General features: G+C 40.5%; 1 protein-coding gene across 1 annotated transcript in view; it reads right to left on the reverse strand.

The window, feature by feature from the left end:
- The window catches only part of CERS6 (ceramide synthase 6), a 118,346-nt gene that overhangs the window by 73,079 nt on the left and 20,845 nt on the right, over nucleotides 1-24,422 (reverse strand). Inside the window, exons 2-3 of the mRNA XM_044417921.1 lie at nucleotides 20,148-20,253; nucleotides 7,488-7,618 (exon numbers count right to left, since the gene is read on the reverse strand). Coding sequence (XP_044273856.1) covers nucleotides 7,488-7,618; nucleotides 20,148-20,253 — 237 coding nt within the window. The remainder of the gene's footprint in view (nucleotides 1-7,487; nucleotides 7,619-20,147; nucleotides 20,254-24,422) is intronic.

Here is a 24,422-nt window from a genome sequence, read left to right on the forward strand (position 1 = left end):
AGCAGGCAGAGCACACGATGCAATATAGGAAGCTTACTAGCACTGCACCATGAAAATGCTGCAGCTGCTGCCTCCTTGTGGAGGCCTTAATGTGTCCCCTTTGAGGGCCTTGGGAAACTCAATATACCGTTGGGAATCTCTGATCCTAAGATCAAAGTGGAAAGGGTGTGCAAATGTTGGGTTTTCCTGCTCTAGAAAGCCTTCAATTGGTCACTGGTGTGTGAAGGTACCCACAATTTGTTTAATCTACTTCTACATTATTCCCGACCTTTGGACTTTTTTAGATGTGTTCTTTACCTGGGGCCAAGACATTGCCCATTTGTTTTAGAGGTGATAAAATACAGCTGCAAAGAGTGTGCCATACTAGCACATCTGTACAGGATAATCTTCTAATAAAGATGTATTCCCAAGCCTCTGTAGACTAAGCATTTTCTTCACAGAGAAACATTTATAATACCAGAATATCAACATCCCACTTCCAATTCCTGAAGCCAAGTACAGCTACCTGAGTCCCAGCCTACACAGCTTGAGACGAGTGTTAAGACATAACCTATTTTTGTGGACTATACCACTCCTGGACTTATTTTCCTTCATTTTATGCTACATAGGCTTACTTTCAATTGTTCATTTGTTTAAACTTTGTTTTACTTCTCCCCTTCTCCCATGCAATACATCTTAGCTCTTGATTTTATAGCAATGTTGCTGTATTCCCTTTCACAGAACAGGGTTCCTTGTGGCCTGAAGGCACACTCTGCATACAAGCTTCAGGTCAGTTTTTCTTCATACACTATGCACATTTTCCCAGATACATTATGAACATAGATCCACTCTTTCCACCAACTGGTAGGAGTGGAGTAACATATAGAGGTCAAATCTTAACTTCCCACGGTACTCAAATCTTAACTTCCCATGGTATAAGCAGCAACAGGTGAAGTGACAAATTCCAGTGGCGTCTATATAAATTTTAATCAAGACTGAAGTTATTTCCTCTGCTTCTTAGATTCCTCCCTCCCCAAGGCATGCTATTCATGCAACTTTGGCATGTTATTCATGCAACACAAAGAGAATAATCAGATAAATTGTTTTTCCATAGCAGAGAGAAAATAACCCACTATGCATCTTGATAATGAACTTTTAACAAAGTGTTACAATAGGTGAAGAAGAGTATTTTCTGTATCTCCTTATTTTCATGGTAGTACATATATAACACATGTTGATCTGGAGAAATGATGGGTGGGAGAGAAACAAAAGTGAATGAAGGTGTTCAGCCCATGTCTATGAAAGAAATCATCATAATCCCAAAGTTGGAGAAATACAGACCTGTTAAATCAAAAACTTCTTTAATCTGCTCTAAAACAAAATTCCAGTCAATGTTGACTGCTACACAGTGGTGAGAGAGGCTGTGACTCAGCTGGCTTCTTTATGACAAGTAGTATATGAAGCAGCTAAGAGGCAAAGCAGCTTTCAGACTGCACAAGAAACATATTTTCATATTGCAAGATAAAAGCACACCCCTGCAGCACTCTGTTTCCTCAACCGTTTAATCTCCTGTGGCCAGTAGCTGACAAGAAGCAAGGCCAGCAGACCTGTGCAAAAGGAAGTTTTACCTTGACTTTACAAACCTAGCATGTGCTAGCACCCATTCCCCAGCTCCCACAAAACAGTGAGCAAGGGAGATCTCCTGTTCTCAGCATCACTGTATTATACATATGGTTAACTAATGGATGTGATCTCCCTTCTATAACATGTTTTTTCAAAGGTTTATGCTCAAACTGGTTTCTAAAGGACCTCAAAGGCATCAGAGCCAGAAGGTGTTTCTAAAACAAGAAGACATGAAGTGCAAGTAATTACCAAAAAGAAGTTCAAGCCACAATTGAAGGTAAAATAATAGTCCGTGCTTTCTCACCTGCTTAACATTTGGTAGCCCAGCTTACAGGTTCAGAGGAGAGGGGAGGAAAAGCAGCCTTTTCCCTGGTGCCCTCCCTAGGATTTTGCCATTTCTTCTCTTCTACTTAAAATGGAAACATGGACATTGTCACAAACCTCACTCTGCAGACTGATCCTGCGAGGTGAGGGAACAACCACAAGATGGCAGATTAACTTCCGCACCTTTCTCCACTCCTGGAAACTAGGAAAGTTATTCACCCCACTGGTGATTGGTCAACAAGTCTTGTCTATGAGCAAACTATTCAGTCATTTAGTGATTAGCTCAGGAGGTTTTCCTCCAATAAAACCATATTTCTTGCCAGGGATTAGCTAAGGATGTTCACTCCCATTTCTGTGGGGGTCTAAAGCAAAGGGGCTACTGTTGCCTTTTGGTCTTTGTGGTCTCTTCTCTTTACTTCATCTTGTATTGCTTTGTTATTTTTGTTTGGGAAATTGTTCTAAAGGATCTTCTGCTTTCTTTGATTTCTATACACTTTATTTTATCCTTTTCCCATTCCTTAGGTAAATAAAGGTAATCTCTAGCTTTAGAGTTGCATATGGTTTCTTCCAGGTAAAACCAAAGTAATAATTCCAGGGCCTTCTGGTTGGGCTGCTTGCTGCTGTGTGACATTTCAGGCTTATGGGACTGGATATAGAGGGTGCCAGCTTACATCTATGCCTAAGGGTATCCCAAAAGGGCTGCATGTCCTCTGGCTCAGGCTGAAGTAGATGCAAGGCACGGTGGCTTTCTGCCAAGCAGTTGTTTGCCTGCAGCTGGGCGATGCCCTCTTCTTCCTTCACGAGGCATGTTAGAACTAACACATTTGATTTCAGTTTTTCTCAGAGTTTGTAATGTTACCCAAATAAATTTCAAGCACTGCCATTTTGTAAGTTTTCAACTTAAGACTTCTAAAAACCTTTGGGCTGAATTGTATTTTACTCTCAAATTTCATTACAACTGCTTAAACAATGAGACTCCAAGAGCAAATATATATTAAGTAGTCTGTATCAGCCATCCTGGCTGGTGTCAGTGGGAAAGTACATTTCTTAGATACAAAAAATATGTATTTTTTGAAAGGGTTTTTATTCTGTACTCCATGTTGAGGAGGTTTTAGCCTTAAAGACAGCCTAAAAATAATTTAAAATGAATTAAATAAATATATAAACCTGGGTTCCACAGGTTACAAAAGAAACATTTAAGCAACCCAATTTCTTTCTAATCTTCAAAACATAGGAAACCACAGATAGAGTCAGCAGGGTTTTACTGCATGTATCTAGGCAAATCATTTTGAGGAGGGGGAAATTTTGTGTTAGGCAAATTGTGAGGAAGGCAGTGCTTCACCTTCCTTAGGATGCAATTATATCCCTAGAATTCTTTCTCCCTGAAAGAGATTCCAGACCTAAATTTAACCTGCCAGTCCCAAACAAGTGCCTGGGACCATATGGGGCCTGTTACAGCAGAAAAGCAACTAGCAAAGAATTTTAATTCCTCCCTGAGAGGGCCACGGCAAACCTGTCCTCTTCCATTAACTTCAAGAAGGAAGGTATGCATACATTTCTTTAAGCTTGATAAAGTATTTGATGGTGACTTCATTATAACTGTTTGCAAAAAAATATGACTTTCTCAGGAAGAGAAGCTCTAGAAAGTCTCCAAGGGAAAACAAATTTCTGTTGACCGCTTTCCTTCCATCTTGTGCTTCTCTTGGAAACAGTCAGAGATCCAAATGGACTTGCCTTGGTTCTCCACCTTCTCCAATCAGGTGCATCTAAGTTTACCCAGACTAATTCCTTTCTCAGGGTAAGTATCCGGTAGTGACAGCAAGGCCAAGGGTTTCTTAATGCTCTTCATTGAGAAAGTCTGAATTTTCATGATATTTGGGCAGAGAATGGGTGGGCAAAGGAAAACTGCTGCAGCCTCAGATGCTCCAGAATTTGTCTGAGGCACGTAAAGCCTTTCCTATTCATAACCTGCTGCCATCTGTGACCTTTGCTGCTGGCCCCTTCTGCTTCGATTTGCCAGTTGTCTGTCCTTCTCTGTGGCTCCATCAGCTTTTCCTCTTCCATGCCTACATCAGTATCTACCACTCTCCTTCCTCAATCATCTTCAGCTTATGCATCTTTTCCAGCTCAGATCCACTGGTAAAGAGTCATCAGCCTGTCATGACATCAGATCCTGGTGCCAACACCAGTTGCTGCTGTCCTGACTGGGTAGTTTCTTTACAAGGAAAGGGTGGTCTGCACCAATGAGTCCCAGTGGTGTGCAGCAAAGAGTTTAATACTGCCTGTAAGCCAGTCCTCTGTAAATGGCTTGACTCTTCATTAAATAATTTTGTACGTATGTAATATGTAGCTATTTATGTTTACAAAAGCCAGTTTAGTGCACAAACAAGGGACAAAAAGTTTAGGCTCAAAACTTCCACTGCCCTGTCAAAATTATACAGGAGCAACACCACGTTTTCCTTTTTTCTGTTACTTATATATCTCAGTTCATCTTTTTTAAAAGTGCCACAATAAGCTTTTGTCTCTAGTCTCACAGGTCACTAAGCAGGGAGCAACAACACAGGTCATGAATATTACAAAAGCCCTGAATTAGAAACAGTGTTCAGCTGAAGAGGTGGCTTTTTGCAAAATGGTAGCAATTAAGGGCTTCTTCAGCAACTCCAAAGCATCTGGAATTTGAATCCTTAGCTCAAGTAGCTTGTCCAGCAGTTATGCTGCCTACTTTACAAAGACTGATTTTTTATCACCTTCTGACCACTTCCAACAGGAAGGGAGACTCTGAAGCTGTAAACACAGCAGGGCCAAACAAAATTCTAACTATCTGTGGCACTGGAAGTCTTCCTATTAAGCTGCAGCAGGCAGATGATATCTGGCATACAAAACCACAACATCAAGACAAGGGTTTGTACAAGGAAGCTAACTGCTAGAGGGTAAAGATTACTAATGCGTCTTTACAGCATGTTTTGGAAATGTGCAATAGTTGCCTCCTTTGGGAAGGACGTTATTATACAGATAAAACTTGTACTGCAGAACTCTTTAATATCTACTGATGTACATATCCTCTTAAATCATCCACTTGCTTCTTGGGATTTAACAAAAATGGATTCTCTGTGCCTTTTGCTGCCAATAGAACAATGGCAGGATATATGCTCACCTGTGGGAACACTGTACAATTAAAAAAACAACCCTTCACAATGCTGCTTCATCGGATTTACCATGAGTCCTTTAAAATGAATCATTGTTTTTGTTCTGTGAAATACCAGGTGAATTAACATTAATTTAACATTAAAGCTGCTGACATTCAGAACATTTACTTGAAAATACATTTCATACGACGTGAGAGGAATTAACTTTGGACCTTCCGGCAATCCAGTCTGTGTACAAAGCTTCTCCCTGCAGTTGCTAGAACCATTCCAGTATAAATTTAAACTGTTTTTGTTCTAGTTTTAAATACTTTCACAGGATATAACTTAGATAGATATATTTCAGCTCAGCATCTGAAGTGGGATGGGATGCCAATCCACCTTTTAGGCTGACCTATAATTATTATACTTCTTTTCAGGTGGATATCAAATATGGCCTAGCCATCTATGGCATACCTCAACCTGAAAATCTAGGCCTGCGTCTCTGATGTTTTAAAATGTAGGCCTTGCTTCGCATAAGTGAACTTCAGTTGCCTTGTTTATGTTAATAAAGCAATAGAGCTTCAGTTACAATCTTCCTGGCCATCTCTCCCAGTCTTCCTGCCAGAGGGTTCCCAAGAGAGATGGATAAAAGGAGTACACACACACACATGCTGCTGCTGCTGCTGCGTTCCCTCCCTTGGCCAACCTACACAGGTACCTTCATGCCTGAGGTTGTCATGAGCCTCTGCTTGCAGGAATGTGCTATCACTTTGGCACCTTCAAGCAGGGAAGGGACCTCAGCAGGCCAGGCAGAGATACTCATTATTATTAGTTCTTTTTAAATTATTATTATTAATATCTGTGTAAGTAATCAATATACTTCCTATGTTATGATTGTAACATAATGTAGAATGCTGTATGCATGTGCTATGCTTTGAATCATGTAATCTACGTAAGTTTGCCATTTTCTTTATGCTGTTGTTCAGACCTTTTGAGGTAACCTCAGCTGCCTTCCATTCCAGCTGATTGGGGGTTCCCTTGTATGCTATCCACACTGCATGCTGTAAGCTGCTACAACCTTTGAAACTTAGCTTGTGTTTGATGTGTTGCACAACAATAAACTATTTTGATCGTCACAGAATGTTAAACCGTTTGGCCAAGTCTACTCTGTCATTGTAGGGCATTAAACTGTTTTGATAGTTGCCAGGACTAAACTGTTTCAGTGTCTAGTGAATGCAACTGCTGGGCTGTATCACTGAACTACACCCAGTCTGTAGCTGGAAAACCTGGAGGTGGGATATCCTTTCCTGGGAATCAAAAGAACTGCCTCACAGGGCTGGAGGTTATACACCATCCCACTTTCCTTCTTTACTTCCACCTCAGGGGCTAGTCAAATTGTCCCAATGAGGTGCTACATGGTGGCCATGAGCACAGCCAAAGTGGGGGGGAAAGGTTCTCCTCTCAGATGTAGCTGCTTCCACTATAAGCAATTTAACATACAATTTGCACATGAATAGAAAAAGATACCAATGAGAAGCATTGATTTAAAAAAAGCCTGAAACACATTTGATTAGTTTTCCAGTCTCTTAGTTGATAGTGATTATGGTGAAATCATCCTGCAACCTGAATCTACCCAATGGTCAGTAGTCAGGCAGTCAAACAAATCAAATGAAACAGATCACCAGCTCATTTAACTTATTTTTCATACTTACTGTCAATGGCATATTCATAACTGGTGGGGGAGCTTCAGGATGGGAAGGTATCATTTTTGGGGTAGGAGGCCAGGAGGTAACGGGTGTTTTTGATCATTTTCCTACTCCTACAAGGAGGCTGCCTGGGGCAAAAAGTCCCCAGATAAAAAGTATTATCCAAGCCGATGGCCTCCAGATTTCTTGGACCACTGCATCCAGCATTCCTGAACATGGATCATGCTGACTGGTGCTAAGGGCATCAGGTTAGGGTAGGCTGAGCTACGGCAATGTAACCGTGCAGGTGTCTAATGAGCATTCATTCACTGACTAAATCTGGCTCTTAAGTTTCGCACTTGCATAATGCCCTTCCTTGAAATGCAAAACAATTTTGCCCTGAGAAACAGGCTCTCTTAAAATTTATCCAAAAACACTGTGTTACCTTCAGAGCTAGTCTTCTAAAATAGCTAAATTGGTTTTGGCTATGGAAAATAGGTTATACAGTAAATATATTCTATTATACTCTGAGTTCCTTTAGGTAACTGTAATTTACATCCACTTTTTCCAGCAGTATTCAAAATCACTTTCAATCCAAATTCATTCTGGTTATTAAGCATTATTGCACTGAGCTCCATTTGAAAAGAGAGGGAACAATCTACTTCTGTTTTTTCCTTTTGCAAACAAAACCAAACAGAGTAATCCAAAGAACCCAGGGTGCACAGTGGGGTGGGGGGTGGGGATTCCTTACGAGCTCTCGCAGAATTTTCTGAGAGTGCTTGGCTTTTCCTGATTGCGCCTCTGCCGAAACCAGCGCTGAATACTGCGCACATCCCAGTCCAGTTGCTTCGACAGCCCTTCCAGCCTCTTCTCATCTGGATGCTACCAAATTTGAAAGAAAGGATGGTCAAGAGGGTTGCTCCTATGCTGATACTTCACACGACATATTAGCATTAGATCCTACTACCAGATCAAGTTACAGACATGTATAAAGTTCCAGCTTAGCTATCAAGTCTTCTGAATGGCCTTAGACAAATTAAGTAACAGCAAGACTCTATTTTCAGTTTGTAATTAAAGAAAGACATTTTAATCTTTGCAAATCTAACCCTGAAGAGTACTTGGATACAGATCCCATTGAAATCTGTCAGGTAAATCACAAATTAGGCTACAGTCCTGTGCATACTGTACAGCTTACTTCCAAGTAGACACACACAGGATTACACTGTAAAAGTGCCAGTATAAAGGCAGCCATGACAAACAGCTTCTAAGTTTGCCAACTTTTTAATACAGACATAAAATAAACTCTCTTGAATCCAAAATATATACTCATAAATATCCTTTTCCTATCTTATAATTTCATTAACAAATAATACAAGAAGAAGACATAACTGACACCATACATGAAATAATCTATCAACAGTGAGCTGGGCATAGCAATGCAGATACACAAATCCGTTGGCTAAATTTCTTCTAGAGAGTCTACTACTTAGGGAATATTAATTAGGTCTTCCAGACAGTCAGATGTGATTGGGAAAGTTTCAAACCCCAATCACTCTTGTTGACTAAAAAAAGCTAAGGTTGACAGCACATGACCCTTAGTTATTTGGATAATTTTGGTACAGTGATATCTCAAAACACTCCTTTCCCAGTTTTCAACTGGTGGTTTGCATGCAGGTTTTCAAACTGATGCAATTTCCATTCTTGCTGCAGTCCAGAAGAATGTTAGCGTATCCTTACGCAGTTGATCCTTGTTGTCTCCTAAAGAGGGGCAGTAGTCTCTGCCACTTTACCTATGTCCCGATCTGTAAATTTTCTTGCCAGATCTCTGTGTGACTTTGCTAGCCCAGCACATATTTTAAAGTCCCCCTTTGAGCACAGCCTTTCCAGTACTGCTCCTCTTATAAATGTGGCTGATTTTTATTGGCCACCTGTACATTATTTTAATTGCATTTTCCCTCACTTATGAAATCATTTTGTAAAGGCACACTGAATTCCACTGATCACCTTGAGTTGTAATATTTAAACCATAGTCGCATACCAGTTTTACATCATTAGCATTTTCCATTGGTATTTCTACAGAGATTTTTTATATTTGTGAGACCAAACCTTTTGCATTCAGATTAATTTCTGTCAGAATGAGTTTGAAGTTGGTTTCAGGTCATACCACCTATGCTTCAGGAATCAAAGTAATATGGCCATTTGGAACCAGTTAGTTTTAATTTCCCACAATTCAGGCCACTTGGAACCAAGTAATTTTACATTCTTAAAACTGTCCTTTCAACTGAGGTTCCTTTATTGGTTCCTCAACATTAAACAGATCTTACACTGTATGCAAGTGCTATGCCTCTTGGTCCTGAAAGAGTGGAAGGTTATCAGTATTAAAATAGAAGGGAAGACATCAGGGATGAAGGATACGATATTAATTTCCAACCACATGTTTCTATGCTTTCAGTGTAGCAGTCAAAGGTGGATTACCTAGAGGTAAACCTCTATTAATATCTTTTATTAATGGCACATTTCTTACTTACTCTTTCTTATTCAGAGATACTTCCAAATGAATCCAAAATTTGTTGGCATCAATAGCCATAATATGGAGCATTTGTTTGATCTGAAATGCTTCAAAGTTGGCTGTGAGCTGAAAATGGATATGATAATCATCCCTGCTGATGTACCTTAAGTACAGAGCATGATTATTAAGCTAAGGGTTTTTTTTCCACCATGTGTAAAGCTAGCAAGTATTTTTTGCCTCCCTCCCCCATCCCACAAGTTGCCTGAAGTAGTGATTGGAAACATTTGGAACAGAAAAGTTAATTTTGTAAGATTGCTACTGTATTGCTGCAATCTTACAAAGCAGGATATCCTTAAATGCCTCCAACTTTTTAATTGGTTTCAATTTATTTTCTATTGATAATAGGACATTGTTCAATTTAATTACTTTCTGTAGGTCTTTGGTATCTGGATTCCCGACTTTTTAATTTTATCAGGACACGTAGGTATACTGGTAGCTAGTTCTATCACACATCTCGTGGTTATGCTTCTATTCAAATAAAGAATTTTAGATTTACTTTCATTAATTTTTAACCTTGCAACTTGACCAATAATATCAAAGTTTGCACCAAGTTAATAGTTGGGTCTGGGATTGTCAGGGTTATGTCATCCATAAAAAAAGCTTTTTTAAATAATTTAACTATTAATTGATATTCCCTATGTTTGGATCTTACTTGATTATATTTGCTAGGGATTCACTTGAGAATGCAAATAGCAGTGGAGATAAAATGCATCCTTGTTTAGTTCCTGTGAATGAACTGACTATATACCCTTAGTTTGACTCATAGCTCTATTATGGAGATAAATCTTGCTAAGTTGCATATAAATCTCTCTCCGAGTTTCAAAAATTAACTTATCCTCTGATGTATCACCATTCCTTGTGAAAAGCTTTAATTGCATCCAGGGAAGCAATCACATGTGTTTTGCTTTTTGTTTTGGAGCAGTGGTGTATTATATAAACTCCCAAAAGAGTCTGAAATAGATTTATTTTTAATACAACTGAATTGATTTTTTATATTCAGAAGGGTTATTTCATCCAAACTTTCAGCTAAGATACTAGTAAACAGTATATAATATTAATTTAGAAGGATAATATGAGTATAAAAATCTGTTTCCTCTGTATTCTTCCTGAGTTTGGGGAGAAGTATTTCCCTAGAGTTTAGCCAGGTTTGCAGCTTTGTGGTCTTTCACAATATCATTAAACTAAGTAAATGTTTACTTTACTTGTTTTTTGGCGCCAGGCGAAGACCTTTTTATTCAAGTGGCATTTTAACTGTTAATACTATTGGATTTTATCTGGCCAGGGCAGCTTATTTTATACTGTATTTTTGTATTTTTAATTTAATGTTTATATTTTTGATTTATATTATAATTATTTTAACTTATTGTTGTAAGCCTCCCGGAGGCTTTGGCGAATGGGGCGGCATAAAAATGTTTTAATAAATAAATAAATAAATAGATAAGGCATGCTTCTGCCCTGAGCCAGACCCTTCCCTCCTTTTCCTCCAAAACAGAAGACAATCCTTTACAATGCAGATCTTTATTGAGATGTCACAGCTAACAAGGCAATGTAACTCTAAGTAGCCTTCCATCAAGCTGAAAGATAAGGCTCTGCTCAATGTAAAGAGATGAACTGCAAAGCCTTACCCATTTCCTCTGGTTCAGTAAGGCTGTCACTCCACCTTCAGGGTGGCTCCTGCTGGTACAGAGCCAGGCAGGAAGATCTATGCAAATCCTTTAACTGGGTAGCTCCTCTTTCCTGACACCTCATCATGAGATTAAGGATAGGTTCAGGCACGTTCTCCTGCTCTTCCCCTGAACCACCCCCCCCAAACAGACCTGCTCTCACAGTCAGCCTGGAAAACTGCAGGAAGTGGCCTTGATGGAGCTTCAAAGATTTCTGTCCCCTTTTGATCCTACCCCCTCCATTGCTCTCTCCTCCTCCTCCTCCTCCTCATCTGACGACATATGACCCTGAAAAGTTAGCAAAGAGTGAGTGCCTGGATCACCCACTACAATTTTGTAGAAGTTTGTTTCTAAAGCCATTTGTACACTGGGCTTTGTGATATGAGCTTAATTTGGTTAGATTCCCCTTCTCCAAAAAGGATGTTATACACAAAAATCTGGATAAATCAGATGTGTATATGTTTTGGAAAAAAACCACTGTAATTTGGTCACATTGCTTTGAGATTGCATGTTTTCCCCTATTGTCTGTTTTTTAAATGATTTTTTCATGCATTTTAAAATTTGATATGAGTTCAGTGTTTTTATCTCCAAACTCACCATGCTTTTGCTTAATAGACTAGGTTGATTGCAATTTTGTTTGTTCCCCGTGCTTTTAAGTTAGGTACACTTCTGGTCTAATCTGATCAAAATAACTTTATTTCCTTACTAAATATTTGGAGTATTGTATTTATGGAAGTCATATGGTACTTTTCTTAACTTATTCCTAGATTTCTGATGCAAGAGTAGAGAGGAATATGCTTTCCAGGAAAACAATTTATATTGGAAGTGCACTGCAGTCAGCACAACTGACACTGGGGCATGAACAGTCACTGTGAATGACACAAAGTTAGCCGCTTTCAGCACTACTGCCCACTTTCAGCTCCACTGTCCACCTCATTCTTAACTGAATAAAAATGTAGTCTTTTCCATAGGGTGCTGTCGTGCCTGACGGCTCGACAGAGACGTCGACTCGCAAGAAAGAGTCAAACATTCACAGAGAGAATCAGGCATTGGAACAAGGGGACTTATACTTGGGGCCCAGTGCCCAAACGGTCCCTCTGCAGCCTGACTCTGGGACTGCTGAGCAAATAGCCCCCCCACAGCATGACTCTTCGGCTTCTGAGCAACTAGCCTCCCCACAGCCTGACTATGAGGCTTCCGAACGAGTAGCTTCTCCTCATCCTGACTCTAAGGTGCTTGAACAAATTGCCCCTCCCCCCGCCCCCACCTCCTGACTCTGAAGCTGCTGGGCAGAGTTCAGGAGAACAAGAAGACGTAACAGTAAATCTGGCACACGCCCAACTTAGGCAGAGTTTAAGGCATTTAGATCAATTGCGTCTGGACCGATTGCAACGACAAGACAGAGGTTTGTCCCACCCACGAATGAAAAGATGTGACAGGAAAATCTAATCCCACATGAACTTCTCAGATAGTTCAGAAAGGAGGGTGCAACTGTGTTGCAAGAAGTTCTCTGCTAAATCTTATCTGTTGCATGCTAAATCTTGTAGAAAGTAGCAATAAAAGTCTTGAGTTTTATGGCTGGCTGCCATATGAGTTGATTGGAGACTTGAGTTACAGCTTCAGGACAGGTGTATTAGTTAACATGTGTCAACTAGATCATATTAATATAATACAAGTTTTGAGAGAATGGGATCTGGTCCACTGCCTGCCTGCTGCTTCCAGCCTGCTGCAGGGGGCCACCTGTGCTGTCCCCCATGTTCTCCAGCTCGACCTCAGTTGGTGTGGCTGGTTGTGGGAAAAATGGTGGCGCCATCGAGGAAACAGGGGAGCAAAGAGACACATTAGGAGGAGCTGGCCAGGAGCAGGGAGCCATGTTGCCTCTTGGGTGGGGTCTTGGAGACTGGGCTTTTTTTTTGTGAACCTTTTGGGCTACCCTGTTGTACGTGGGTGTAACCCACAGGGGACGGTGTGGCTGTGTTTCTTCAACTACACTGATGAGTAACTGGGTGTCGTCTGTGGACGGGACCATAGCTGTAGCTTATAATTATTGAAATTATAAATTGCATTATATATTATATTGTATTATGTACTGATATGCTGGATTGCATTATGTATTATATAATTGCACTGTTTATTTTGAATTTGTATTGCTTACAGTTAAATATTGTATTGCTTGACTGTATTGTTCTAATGTATTAATGTATTTGTTTGGAATATGTATTTTTTGTTCTATTGTAAGATGCCCAAAGAATCCTATGGGCTAGCATACAAATGTAATAAATGAAATGGTGTAGTTTGGGGGAATCCCTTTGCGTAATTTGTATCCATTTTCCTGTCTCTCCCTAAGATTACTTTTCCTTCCTAAAGCTATCTAGTTTTTGAAATACTACTTCAAAAAATCTAAGTGGATCTTTATTTGGTCCACTTAAACAAAGCCCATTACCAGTTTTAACCCTTCCATGGATTCTTTAATGAAAACGACTCAGCCAAAGGAAGGTGACAGGGTTCTGCTACTAGGAAGTTGCCTCCCCATCCCTACCAATGCTATAGATGCTCCCCTTGAAATCTGGAAAACCCCTTTACCTCAAATTAGTCAGCATGCCAATTACTTAAAAATTACTTCTTATTCTTAGCCTTATTTAGGCTGTCTCTCCTTTAAAATATTTTGGATTCTTCTCTAAATGGAAATCCTCCAAACCCCACACATTAAGAGAATTTATTTATTTATTTGATGTGTATACCACCTTTTTCTTTCTTTTAAAGAATTCAAGGTGGCTAACATTATTCTCCTATTCTCAACATTCCCCACAACAACAGCCTTCTGAGGTAGGTTGGGCTGAGAGTCTGTGACAGGCCCAAATTTGCTCAGTTGGCTCCATGGCTGAATGGGGACTAGGACCAGACCACCTAAGTCCCAATCCCACACTCTTAACCACTATACCACACTGGCTCTCATTACACACGCACACACACATTTGTAAATATTACCTTTATATATATACACATGTATATATTGCATTTATATATGTATAAATATTTGCTATATACATAAGTTATTTATTTTTCTTTAGTCAGAACATCTTTACAGATTGTTACTGTGTGACTCTGTATAATTAACATTTCTGCACTTGAAGTCATTCTAAGCCTTGGCTTGGTGTTGAGAAATTGAAAAGAAAAAATTACAAATATTTCTTATAGAACCAGCTAGCAAAATGAACAAAGCTAACTTGGTGTCATGAGCTGGTCTCCCACCCAAATTTCTCTGCTTTTCCCTTTCAAGTAGATCAAGAGGAGAGGCTTCTAACTACAATCTTTTACTATATTAAAACATAACAGCCAGGACTGGCTTTATGATACAGAAAAGGGTGATTTTAGCAAAAGACACCCATCAAGTTAATGAGCCAGGTAATTAGAAAGTATGCTGCTCAGGATGAAAAGCTGATTCAAAATTGAATCTACACTGAATTTTTCTTCTCCCTTCTCTACTAAATGGAATTAGCTCCCTCCTCAGGAAGGTTCCTGCTGCTTGTAGCCCAGACCACAAGTATGCCAGATACTATTGTTACATTCCTCTTTATCTGGCCTCCCTTTACTACAATATTTGCCCCCAATCTAGACATGATCTGGTCCTCACCAGCTGCTTGGTTTATCTTGAAACTTTCACTTCAGCTCAGAATTATAAACCTTGCTCTTCTTCCAGTCCGGAGTCTGATGTATCCACCTTGGAATGCTCTATTTTGGGAAATAAAGGCCAGGTCCCTACACCCGCCAGAAACTTAGGATGCCCAACTTTGGCTCTACATCCCCAGAAGAGGGTAAAACTGAATCAAGAATATAAGGAGGCAAAAAATAGTGTGTGTTACCCCCCCCTATACATACAAATATTCATTCATTTAAGCTAAAACATAATACCAGTGATAAGTATTTGTGAGTTGCAATTGAAAGTAATTTGACTTCACTCTCAAAAGAATTTACAGGATTGATTAGGATTAGAGATTCTGTCTTTAAATCTTGTTGACTCCACATTTTTGTTAGGATCCCATCTTCAGTTTTTTGTTTCTTCCTCTTCTCCTGCACTAGAATTTCCTCCCACTTCCTCCTGAGCTCAGATTCACGGTGCATAAGGAATTTTATGGCCTCCTAGTGTGGTAGTTAATCATGGTGTCATCCATTTTAATGATGACTTTAACTGGGTGTTCCCATCTATACGCTTAAAATTGAAGTATTTAAACAGCATTCATCTATGAAGAGAATCAGGGCTCAAGTCTTGAAACACTTTGATGGGATAACGTTGATACAGAAATAGCATACCCAAACTGGGTCTTACCACTAAGGCTTCTTTTACTGCTTTATTAGTGAAGCACGCAGCAATATCCCTCAGGTACACTCCCACTACAGGTTTAGCTTGGAGCGCTCTATTAACCTGTGCTACAGTCTTTCTTTCTATGTTTATTTTGGGGAGAAAGTTTGCTAGCCAAGTTGTCAAAACTCCAATCGTATCTCACTTTCCACAAATGTCCAAATCCCATCAAAATCTCAGATTGAGATATCTGGTATGATATTCAAAGGCCTCATTTTTCCTGAAATTCTCTGTTAGATTAATATTAGCTTTGTTAGTTTTCCCTTGTGGTAAAGCTAAGTCCATAGATGCACTCCTGTTTTTATAATATCATTCAATGGTTGAGAGACCCATTTGTTTGCCTTCCCAGGGCTTGGGTAGCAGCAGGCCCCTTTATGGTCTCAGGTTCCTTCACTGTTCTACCATCTCAGCCCTTGGGCCCTTCCTGCCTTTGTGCTTTTGCAGCCCTTGAGGCTCTTTGAAAGATGAGCTATTTTAAGCTGAGAGTTCACAGAAAGTCTCCCTTGTGTCTAGGCTCCCTGGGATTCCAGAAACGTCTCCTGTTCCCTTGGCTTCTCAAATGCTTATTTAGTTTAGCTATTGTGTTATAATTTGCATGGGGACATCACAGCATTGGGTTCAACCTTCCTATCAGTATGATGATGTAATTGCCCCTTTCTGGGAAAATGTGGCAACAGCTGCACCACCTTGGGAATACTGAGGTTGGGTGGATGCTCCATGTAACAGACCACCTGTGTTGCAGCATGCAGAAGGTCCCAGGTCCAATCTCCAGGTACGGCTGGAAAAACTCCTGGAAAAACTTTGGACAGCAACTGCCATTCGCTGTTAACAATGCTGGGCTAGCTGGAGTAATGACTGGATTCAATATAGAGTAGCTTTGTATGATCTTATATGGAAGAGATACCTTTTGGAACATGCCCCCACACATGAAAAAACTATCTCAGCAATACAAACTGCACCCAGAAATACGCTGGTGCCACCTTTGTAACTAACAGCCTCCTTTTCTAAGGCCAAGTTCAAAAGGTACTTTTGCTTCAGCTCCAGGTTTGGCAGGCCACCACAGGTACCTGGCTTACGTAGTGTTAAAATAAACACTTAAGTTAAGTAGTGATTCAGAATGAAATTATTTACATGGGGAATAGAGCTTGCTACATCCAAGGCTAACCTGCACACAGAAAAGGATGAGCAATTACAGACTTTAAATGGAATCACAAAGCAAGAAAGAACATGCACAAAGAACCCCTTCCCTTGTGAAGAGGGAAAAAGTGGGTTTCAAAGAATGTAACACGTGAGGACACACACGTGTGTGCAGCTTGGTCAGCTTGTCCCAAGCGGACCACAGCAGTACCAGTCTTGTAATCTTTCTCTCTTGTAGCCAAGATGGCGATGGCTGCATGGACACCTGTGCTTTAGCTAGGGAATAGGGCAAAATAATTATGCAGTTTTTGCCATCCTGAGTCTGGTATCTCCATTTACAAACAGCAATCAAAACATTTCTCACTATTTCACCAAACATTTGCAAAGTACTATGACTCCTTCCAAAGTAAGATGTACCCCTGCAAAGTGAAGTGACAAGGGATTGTGGGGTAACAACCTCCATTCACTTCTGTGGGTCTACCCTAAGTAAGACACAATCCATTGTTCTTAACAACAATGTATTTTGTAGCATGCTGCACCTACTGAAAGTCTTATTGCACTGTGAATTTAAGATAACTATCCAAAGTGGGAGGCTAGCAGCAGCCTTCCCATTCCTACAGTTCTGCATTTATTAATTAATTATATTTATATCCCACCTTTCTCCCAGGCCAGCTACATGCAGTTCCCAGCTGGTCTCCCCTCCAAGCTCAGACCTGCTTAGCTTCAACATGGTGGTTGCTTTATGTGCGTGCAGACCATGCCTGGTCTCTGCATGCATGAGTTTTTCCAGTTACCTGGCTAGCATTCACTAGCCTGTCAAGAATCATTGCTGTATATTGACATTTGCTTTCTCTAATAAGTTTCACACTTCAAAGAATGGCATTTAAATATTTGTAATAATTAATTGTTGTTATTATTTCTGAGCTGCATTTGGAAGCACAGCCAGTAATTTCCATTTGACACTTGCTGTAGAAAGTCTGGGCACAGAGTTATTTTCTTTTCCAAACCTCTAAATACCATTGATTCATTTACATTTTAACAAAGAGTTCCACACACAATCCATGTTCCATACATGCACTTTATGGTGATCAGAGAATTCAGATGTACAAAGGTCATGGAAAGGCATTTACGTAGATATAAAACAATCCATATTTACTTGTCACACCAATGCATCCTGGCAGTAAGCCACAGTAGATTTCTTCTTGAAACCTTGGTGAGCTCAACTGACAATTGGGCTGATTCTCTGATTTTCGCACTGCTTTCCCCTTGTTCCGCCAGCCCGCATTCCAGTAGAATTTGTAGCTGAAGCCTCCCTTCCCACCATGCTCAGTGCTCCCATGGTTTTCCTCTGCTTCCTCCCAAGACTGATTTTCACAATCTGTTTTGCCAGTCACTGAGAGTCCCTCCAAAGTGTCCCAGTAAGAAGCAAACTCCGCCACTAACAGCCTCTCCGAAGCACCCAAGCAGCACAATGGAGGAGGTGTCACTGGTCCGCTACCTCTTGTTTTTCTGTCCGCATATGTCCTTGTGCATGGGTAGGACATGGGTAGGCTTGTAAAACAAAAACTTCTTGAAAAATAATTAGAGTTTTGACAACTAGCTGTCAAACTTCTGTGCTGTAATAAAAGGGAGTGGGCTGCTCTTTTCCACATTACCAAGCCCCTAGACATTAAAAAAAACCAATAAAAATATTTGCACACATTTGGAGTGCAATTCATTCATTCATTTAGAAAGAGGGGAGCATCAGGCCACTGACAGCTCCATTAATGTGCCATTTGGGCACTCTGGAGGGGCTGTTGGTGGCAGAGCTGACTTCTTACTATGGTGTATTATCTAATGGCACTATGTAAGAGAAAGGAGGGTAACAGTGCAACCCTAGGGTGTTTCTTTGCTAACTATTTTAATGCTGCAGTTCTAAACATACTTATCTGTGGGTAAATACCACTGTAAGTAACCAAACTTACTTCCAAATAGACTCCTCTAGGATTGCACCCCAAGGAGCTATGTGCTGGGAGGGAATATAAGCAGGCTAAGAGATGGGATTGGGCAACAGCTTGCGCCCAAATATCACTCTGTTTACCTTCACAATGAAGCAACTTCTCTATCTGAGAAGGGAGATGAGAAGGGGGAATGGAGAGGTGAATGGATGCCAAGCACACAGAGAGCACCATCAACTGCTGATACTAGTTTTATGCATGTCTCTGATGTAAAAATGGGGGAATTGCTGCCCGGGAGGCCTGCAGCTTGCCCAACTACTTTCTTTTCCCTTTCATAGAGTAGACGGCTTCAGGAGAAGTGGAGCAGAATGACAAAAGGCAGCTAGCTGAAGTCCAGCTGAGCCAGCAGACTGGAACAGGGCTGTCTCTAGCGTTACACACTTGCTGCAAGCTGAGATGCACAACAACCGAAGGTGAAGCCTGCCAATGGCCGGTAGGGGGCAGCAGGTGGACAGGCAGAGAAGCCACATGATGGCAACTGCATGCCAACAAAGAGAGTGACAGCTGTGGAACAGGGGGAGCTGAATGAAGAAAATGCCAGGTGGTGGCAAGTGAAACAGCGATGGGTTGCACCAAGCTACTGCTCCTTTCAATCCATATTTATTTATATTTGCAAATTTATATGCTGCTCAATAGCCTGACAGTGCTCCATGTGTGACAGACGACCTTAATGTATCTCATGGTAGGGCCAAGCCTGCTCTTCTGACATCCAGTAATATTTGCTGCTGTAACCTTTATGAAATGATGCTGCAAAGCATGCAAAAAGCTTACATTTAGAACACTCTACAACTTTTATGACATGCATTCACAAATGGTTCTGCTGCCTCAGTTTCAATTTCTGAACATTACTTTCCTGCATGCACTCACCTATGGAAAATAACACATGCCGCTTTCTTGATCACAAGGTGCCATGGCTGGCAAAACTGACGCCATACATATGGCTTATTCCCCAGATTTTATGGTAACAGTCCTGGAAATCTGAACATGGTGGGCAGTCTATGCTCTATACATGGAGTTGAAAATGCTATTATGTGGTCTTCTGTTTGCACTCCAGCAACAGTACCTGGAATTAGGGATGGAAATGCTTTTGCATAAGGATGACGCCTAGGGCAAAAGGAGTATTTTTTTTCTGGAAACACTTTGGAACCAGTTCAGTTCCTTCTCTGAAATGTTATGCACAGGTTACTTCAGTTTTACAGCTGCCTCAGAGCACGTCTTTCATAAGCATGATTATAGGTCTTAAAAATCTGGTTCTTTTACTGTCTCAACATGAACTGCTTTTTTAGGCTGTCAGCAAATCAAACTTAATAATTCTGGTCCAGGCCTGTCAGCACATAGCATTCTCAGGCAGCTGAAAGGATCACCACCCATCTGTGTTGAGTGCCTTTATCTTTAGAGTATCTGTTTCTTCCCCACTCACTTCCCCTTCATGGAGACCCGCTTCCCCTTCATACAATGGAACCAATGTAGCATCATTTCCACATGACTCTGAAAAATCAAAATGCAAATAGCAGCTTCCAATAATGCTGCAAAAGCAAGCCTGGTTTGTGGGCAGGGGGCATGGAAAGCACACCCAGAAGACACTTTTCTGAAGGCACCCACGAATTGGAATCGTATTCCATATTGGAGGATACTGCTTTATTTTTCCCAAGTAAATGAATAAGATTGTAGGTCAATATAGTACCTTTGTAATTGCAGTGAAGACCTTTTCGAGAATAGCATTCGGCTGAGCTTTTTGTGGTCCATTGGCCTGAACTTTTAGGCCTAAGGCACATGGCTTGGCTATAAACCTGCAAAGTTAGAGAGAGAGAAAATAAACCATTAGAGGCAAATGGTTAGTAGAGTGCATTATGACTCATTCACATAGCAGGAAAGCATGCCCTTATGTTTAGTGGATATAGGATATTACATAGTGTTTTCTCAGTCTGTGATACCAACTACGCTGGTTATTGGGCGATTAGAAATTTAGTGAATGAATTAATTTAGGAGCTAAGAATTTTCTAGGAACAAATGATAAATAATAATGATAAAATGTTAGAGGCTGACTGTTTCTTCTGAACCTTTAAATCACTCCAAAGACTCTGGCATTTGTAGCTCAAGGATTCTAGTCATTAAAAAAAAAAAAACTGGGAACATTAGTCTCGCCTGCTGTACAAGTTGTAATTTAAACAGAAAAGATCACTATTAGAATCTGCAATGAACAGAAAGAACCTGTTTTCTCTACATGAGGCTGCCTTTGAAGATGGTCCAGAAAGTCCAACTGGTTCAAAATAGGGCCATGCAACTGTTAATAAGAACCAATCCACAGGCATGTATTACACCAGTGGAATATGTAGTTATGATTACCAGTGGAAATCTGGGCCCAATTCAAAATGCTTGTACTTACCTATAAAACTCTAAATGGCTCTGAAGGGTCTTCTCTGTGGCTGTTCCCCATCTCTAGAATTGGCTCCCGAGAGAGGTGTGCCTGGTGCCATCATTGTTATAATTTCAGTACCAGGCAAAGGTATACCTTTTCTCTGGCTATTTTAATAGTTGATTTTAGTGGCAATTTGGATTTTATTCTGGTTTATAGTTTTATTTTAATTTTAAATGGTTTATTTAAATGGTTTTATGTAATGGTTTAATTTATTGAATTATACTTTGTTATACTTTTGGATGTTTTGTTAATGCTCCAATGTTTTAGATTTCTAAAATGTTATATGGTTCTAATTATTTTTAAGTCACTCAGAGAATCCAAGTGTGAGCTAATGCAACAGCCTATACATACATAATACATAAATAAAGCTCAGACAAATGGTGGGCTTAAAGACAGAAAAAGAAAACACAAACATGTATTTACACTCCATTACAGAGACCTTAAACAGATGCAGCCCTTACTGAGATAAGAAAACAGAGGCCTGTGGATAGATGGGGTAGGGAAGTGAGAATGACAAGAGTTCTGACAACCAGTTCTGTCAAGTATGCAAAAAGAAAATGATTTCAGCTTCAGAATAGAGGAATCCACCTAGCATACCCCAGACAGACGTGCATGTAAACAAGACTGTGTCAGGGCATTCCCTTGCTCCTGCGGACATTTCTCTCCCCCATCAGCACTCTCTTTGTCACAGCTTGTTCTGTGTTCATGCTGAACCCTCACAGCTGACAGAAGCAAAACACAGACAAATGCAAAGGGCAAGGGCAACGCCCAAAATAAATCACATTCAATGCATATGCTGGAGCAGTTAGATGACTGAAAGTTACCATCATCTTTGTTCTATATCTCCTGCTGTGGAATCTCCTACAGAATTGCCTGACAAGACTCCTACGGTGTTGTAAGAGCTCTGTGATCCGCAGCAGCTGCTAAAGGGCATGTCACATCCAACAGCTGTGTCTATGTGCTGGGAGAGGTTTCACCTTGGCACATCAGTGTTAAAGGCAAGGAAGCCCTACTGGGGGTGGGGAGGGTTGGCAATCCTTTGTGTCGAAGCAGCTGAGGTCCAGAAACAAATCTATCACTGAGTTATACTCAGGAGGGCTGCAACAAGGGGGAGGGCTTTCTCTGTGGTGGCCCCTATCTATGGAAAAACCTCCCCACCATGGCCCACCTGTCATCTTTTCAGTGCCATGTTAAGATGGCCCTTTATGCTGAAGCCTTTAAAGATTTATTTAGTTACCCAGGATCTTGAGGCGGATTACCAGGTCCAGGTGATTTTCATCTTTCCTTTTACATGGTCATTTTTACTGTATGTTTTAGCTATTTTAAATTTATTTATTTATTTTTCAATTTATATCCTGCCTTTTTCCTACAAAGGGCTCAAGGCAGCTTATATCATTCTCCTCCTCCACCTTATCCCCACAACAACAACCCTGTGAGGTAGGTTGGGCTGAGAGTCTGTGACTGGCCCAAAGTCACCCAGTTGGCTCCATGGCTGAGCAGGGACTAGAACCCAGATAGTCTGAGTCCCAGTCTCATGCTCTTAACCACTGCACCACACTGACTCTCTAAATGCATTTTCACATTGCTTTAATTTTAGATTTTTATTATATTGTATTGTTTTTATGCATTAATTTAAACCACTCGGAAAGTTTCAGCTATATTGCATTATAGAAATATGTATATACATACATATATACTTTATCAGCAAGTGACAGTTATAAAGAGGCTAAAGCTAACACCAACCACCAGAAAGAAATTTGTGATTTTGTATCTATACAAAATCTGTTGGTTTTAGATCTTTTTTTTTTAATTCTTAACATGCAGTATGATTTCCTGAAGAGTAACCTGGAGGAAGAACAGAGAGGGTTTAATGAAAAGAGACTCTTTCCCATAGGAAACAGCATTTCTATTGGTATTTTGGAAAAGACACACTGTTCTTTTCCAACAGCTTCACAGCAGATTTCCTCACTTCGCCTACATTCTGCTCTCTAAAGGGCAGCAGTAACTGGTGATATTCTGGACTAATCAAGATTTTGAAAACCCATGGCAGTTTTCCAGAAAAAAGTAAGTTAAAGTATTGTGGGTCACTGGATGAGCTCAAGGATTTTCCTCTTTCTTAACATAAAAGTTAAAATATAGGACAAACAAAAAACCTCACACACAACCAAATCACTGGATATGTTGGAAGTGAGAAAGATGTCTGTTTTTGGGCACTCATGCTCAAGAACTTTAGAGGAATCGGAATCAGAATATGAAGCAGAACTGGAGCGGCGGGGCTGGGAATGTGGGCTCCAAGAAGAGAGAAATGGAGGCTCTTCTCTCAAAGCTAGCCTCCCCAGGCAGCCAGGCAGGCTTTAGGAATAACCAGTTGGTGGAAGGGAACTTGGAGCAGGAGTTTCTCAGACTTGGGTAAGACGGGCATGGCTCTTGATTCCAGGATGCATCACCAGCAAAGGAGAACAGCCCAATTAGAAGATTGGTGCATGGAGATGAGGCTTCTTAATTTCAGGAGACCCCTCCTGAAGGGATGGGGCCCAGGCATTCTCAGAAGGAGAGTTCCTAGAGGTGAATACTAGATTTAGTTCAACAAACCATTCTATACATGCTTAGATATTCCTTCTGGGTGTTTTGTGCTTTTTTGTCAATAAAGAACACTTTGCAAGGGAAAGGGGCTGCATCTTTTGAACATGCAAACGAGGAAACCCGGGCTCATGACAGCATAATCCTTAGCCATTGCTGAGGACTGCTTTTAAAGTCGCAGGAAAATTCAAAGGCAGTATCCAAAGGGGTGATTCTGCTTCAGCCAATCCTCTTCCAATGCACCTAAAGTGTCATGTAAGCAGACCACTGTTTATGCCATGGGGATTTTGCACTGCTGCTATGACTGCATGAGGGAGCTGTGCTGACTTGCTTCCTTCCAAAATCAAGTGTTTCCATTTCATCCATGGCTCTAAGAACTGTTAAAAATCTCTTATTTTAGTGAAATCCACTTGTGGAAGAGAACTGGCAAAATACTAAAAAACTGGAGGGCTTAAACTCCCCATTGGATTCTACCCCAAGTATTTCATTGGCTCAAGATGCAAGATGCTTTTCTATTATTATTATTATTATTATTATTATTATTACATTCCAATGATATCCCACTTTTTTCCTCTTGTGAGGAATCCAATGTGGTTTTCATAGCTCCATTTTATCCTCACAACAACCCTGTCAAATTAGGTTAGGCTGAGAGTAAGGGAATGACCCAAAGTAACCAGTGAGCTTCATGTCCCCAGGCTAACATTAACCACCACAAACTCTCTTAAGGATTAGATTTCAGTGACTGCAGTGGCTCATATTCAGACTCTAGTGGATTTCCCAAACAGTATTTCTCCAAGATTTTTAATTGTGCTATGTAAAAATGCCACATAATTTTGTAATAATTATTTACAAAATAAATAATTATTTTGGACTACAATTTCCAGGATTTCTGACTATTGGTGGTATTGGCTGGGGCTGGTGGGCAACATCTGGAGGATGCCAGCTGGGAAAGGGGTCTCC

Source organism: Varanus komodoensis, unplaced genomic scaffold (assembly GCF_004798865.1).
Source record: "Varanus komodoensis strain SLA01 unplaced genomic scaffold, ASM479886v1 scaffold9, whole genome shotgun sequence".
NCBI classification, from domain to species: domain Eukaryota; kingdom Metazoa; phylum Chordata; class Lepidosauria; order Squamata; family Varanidae; genus Varanus; species Varanus komodoensis.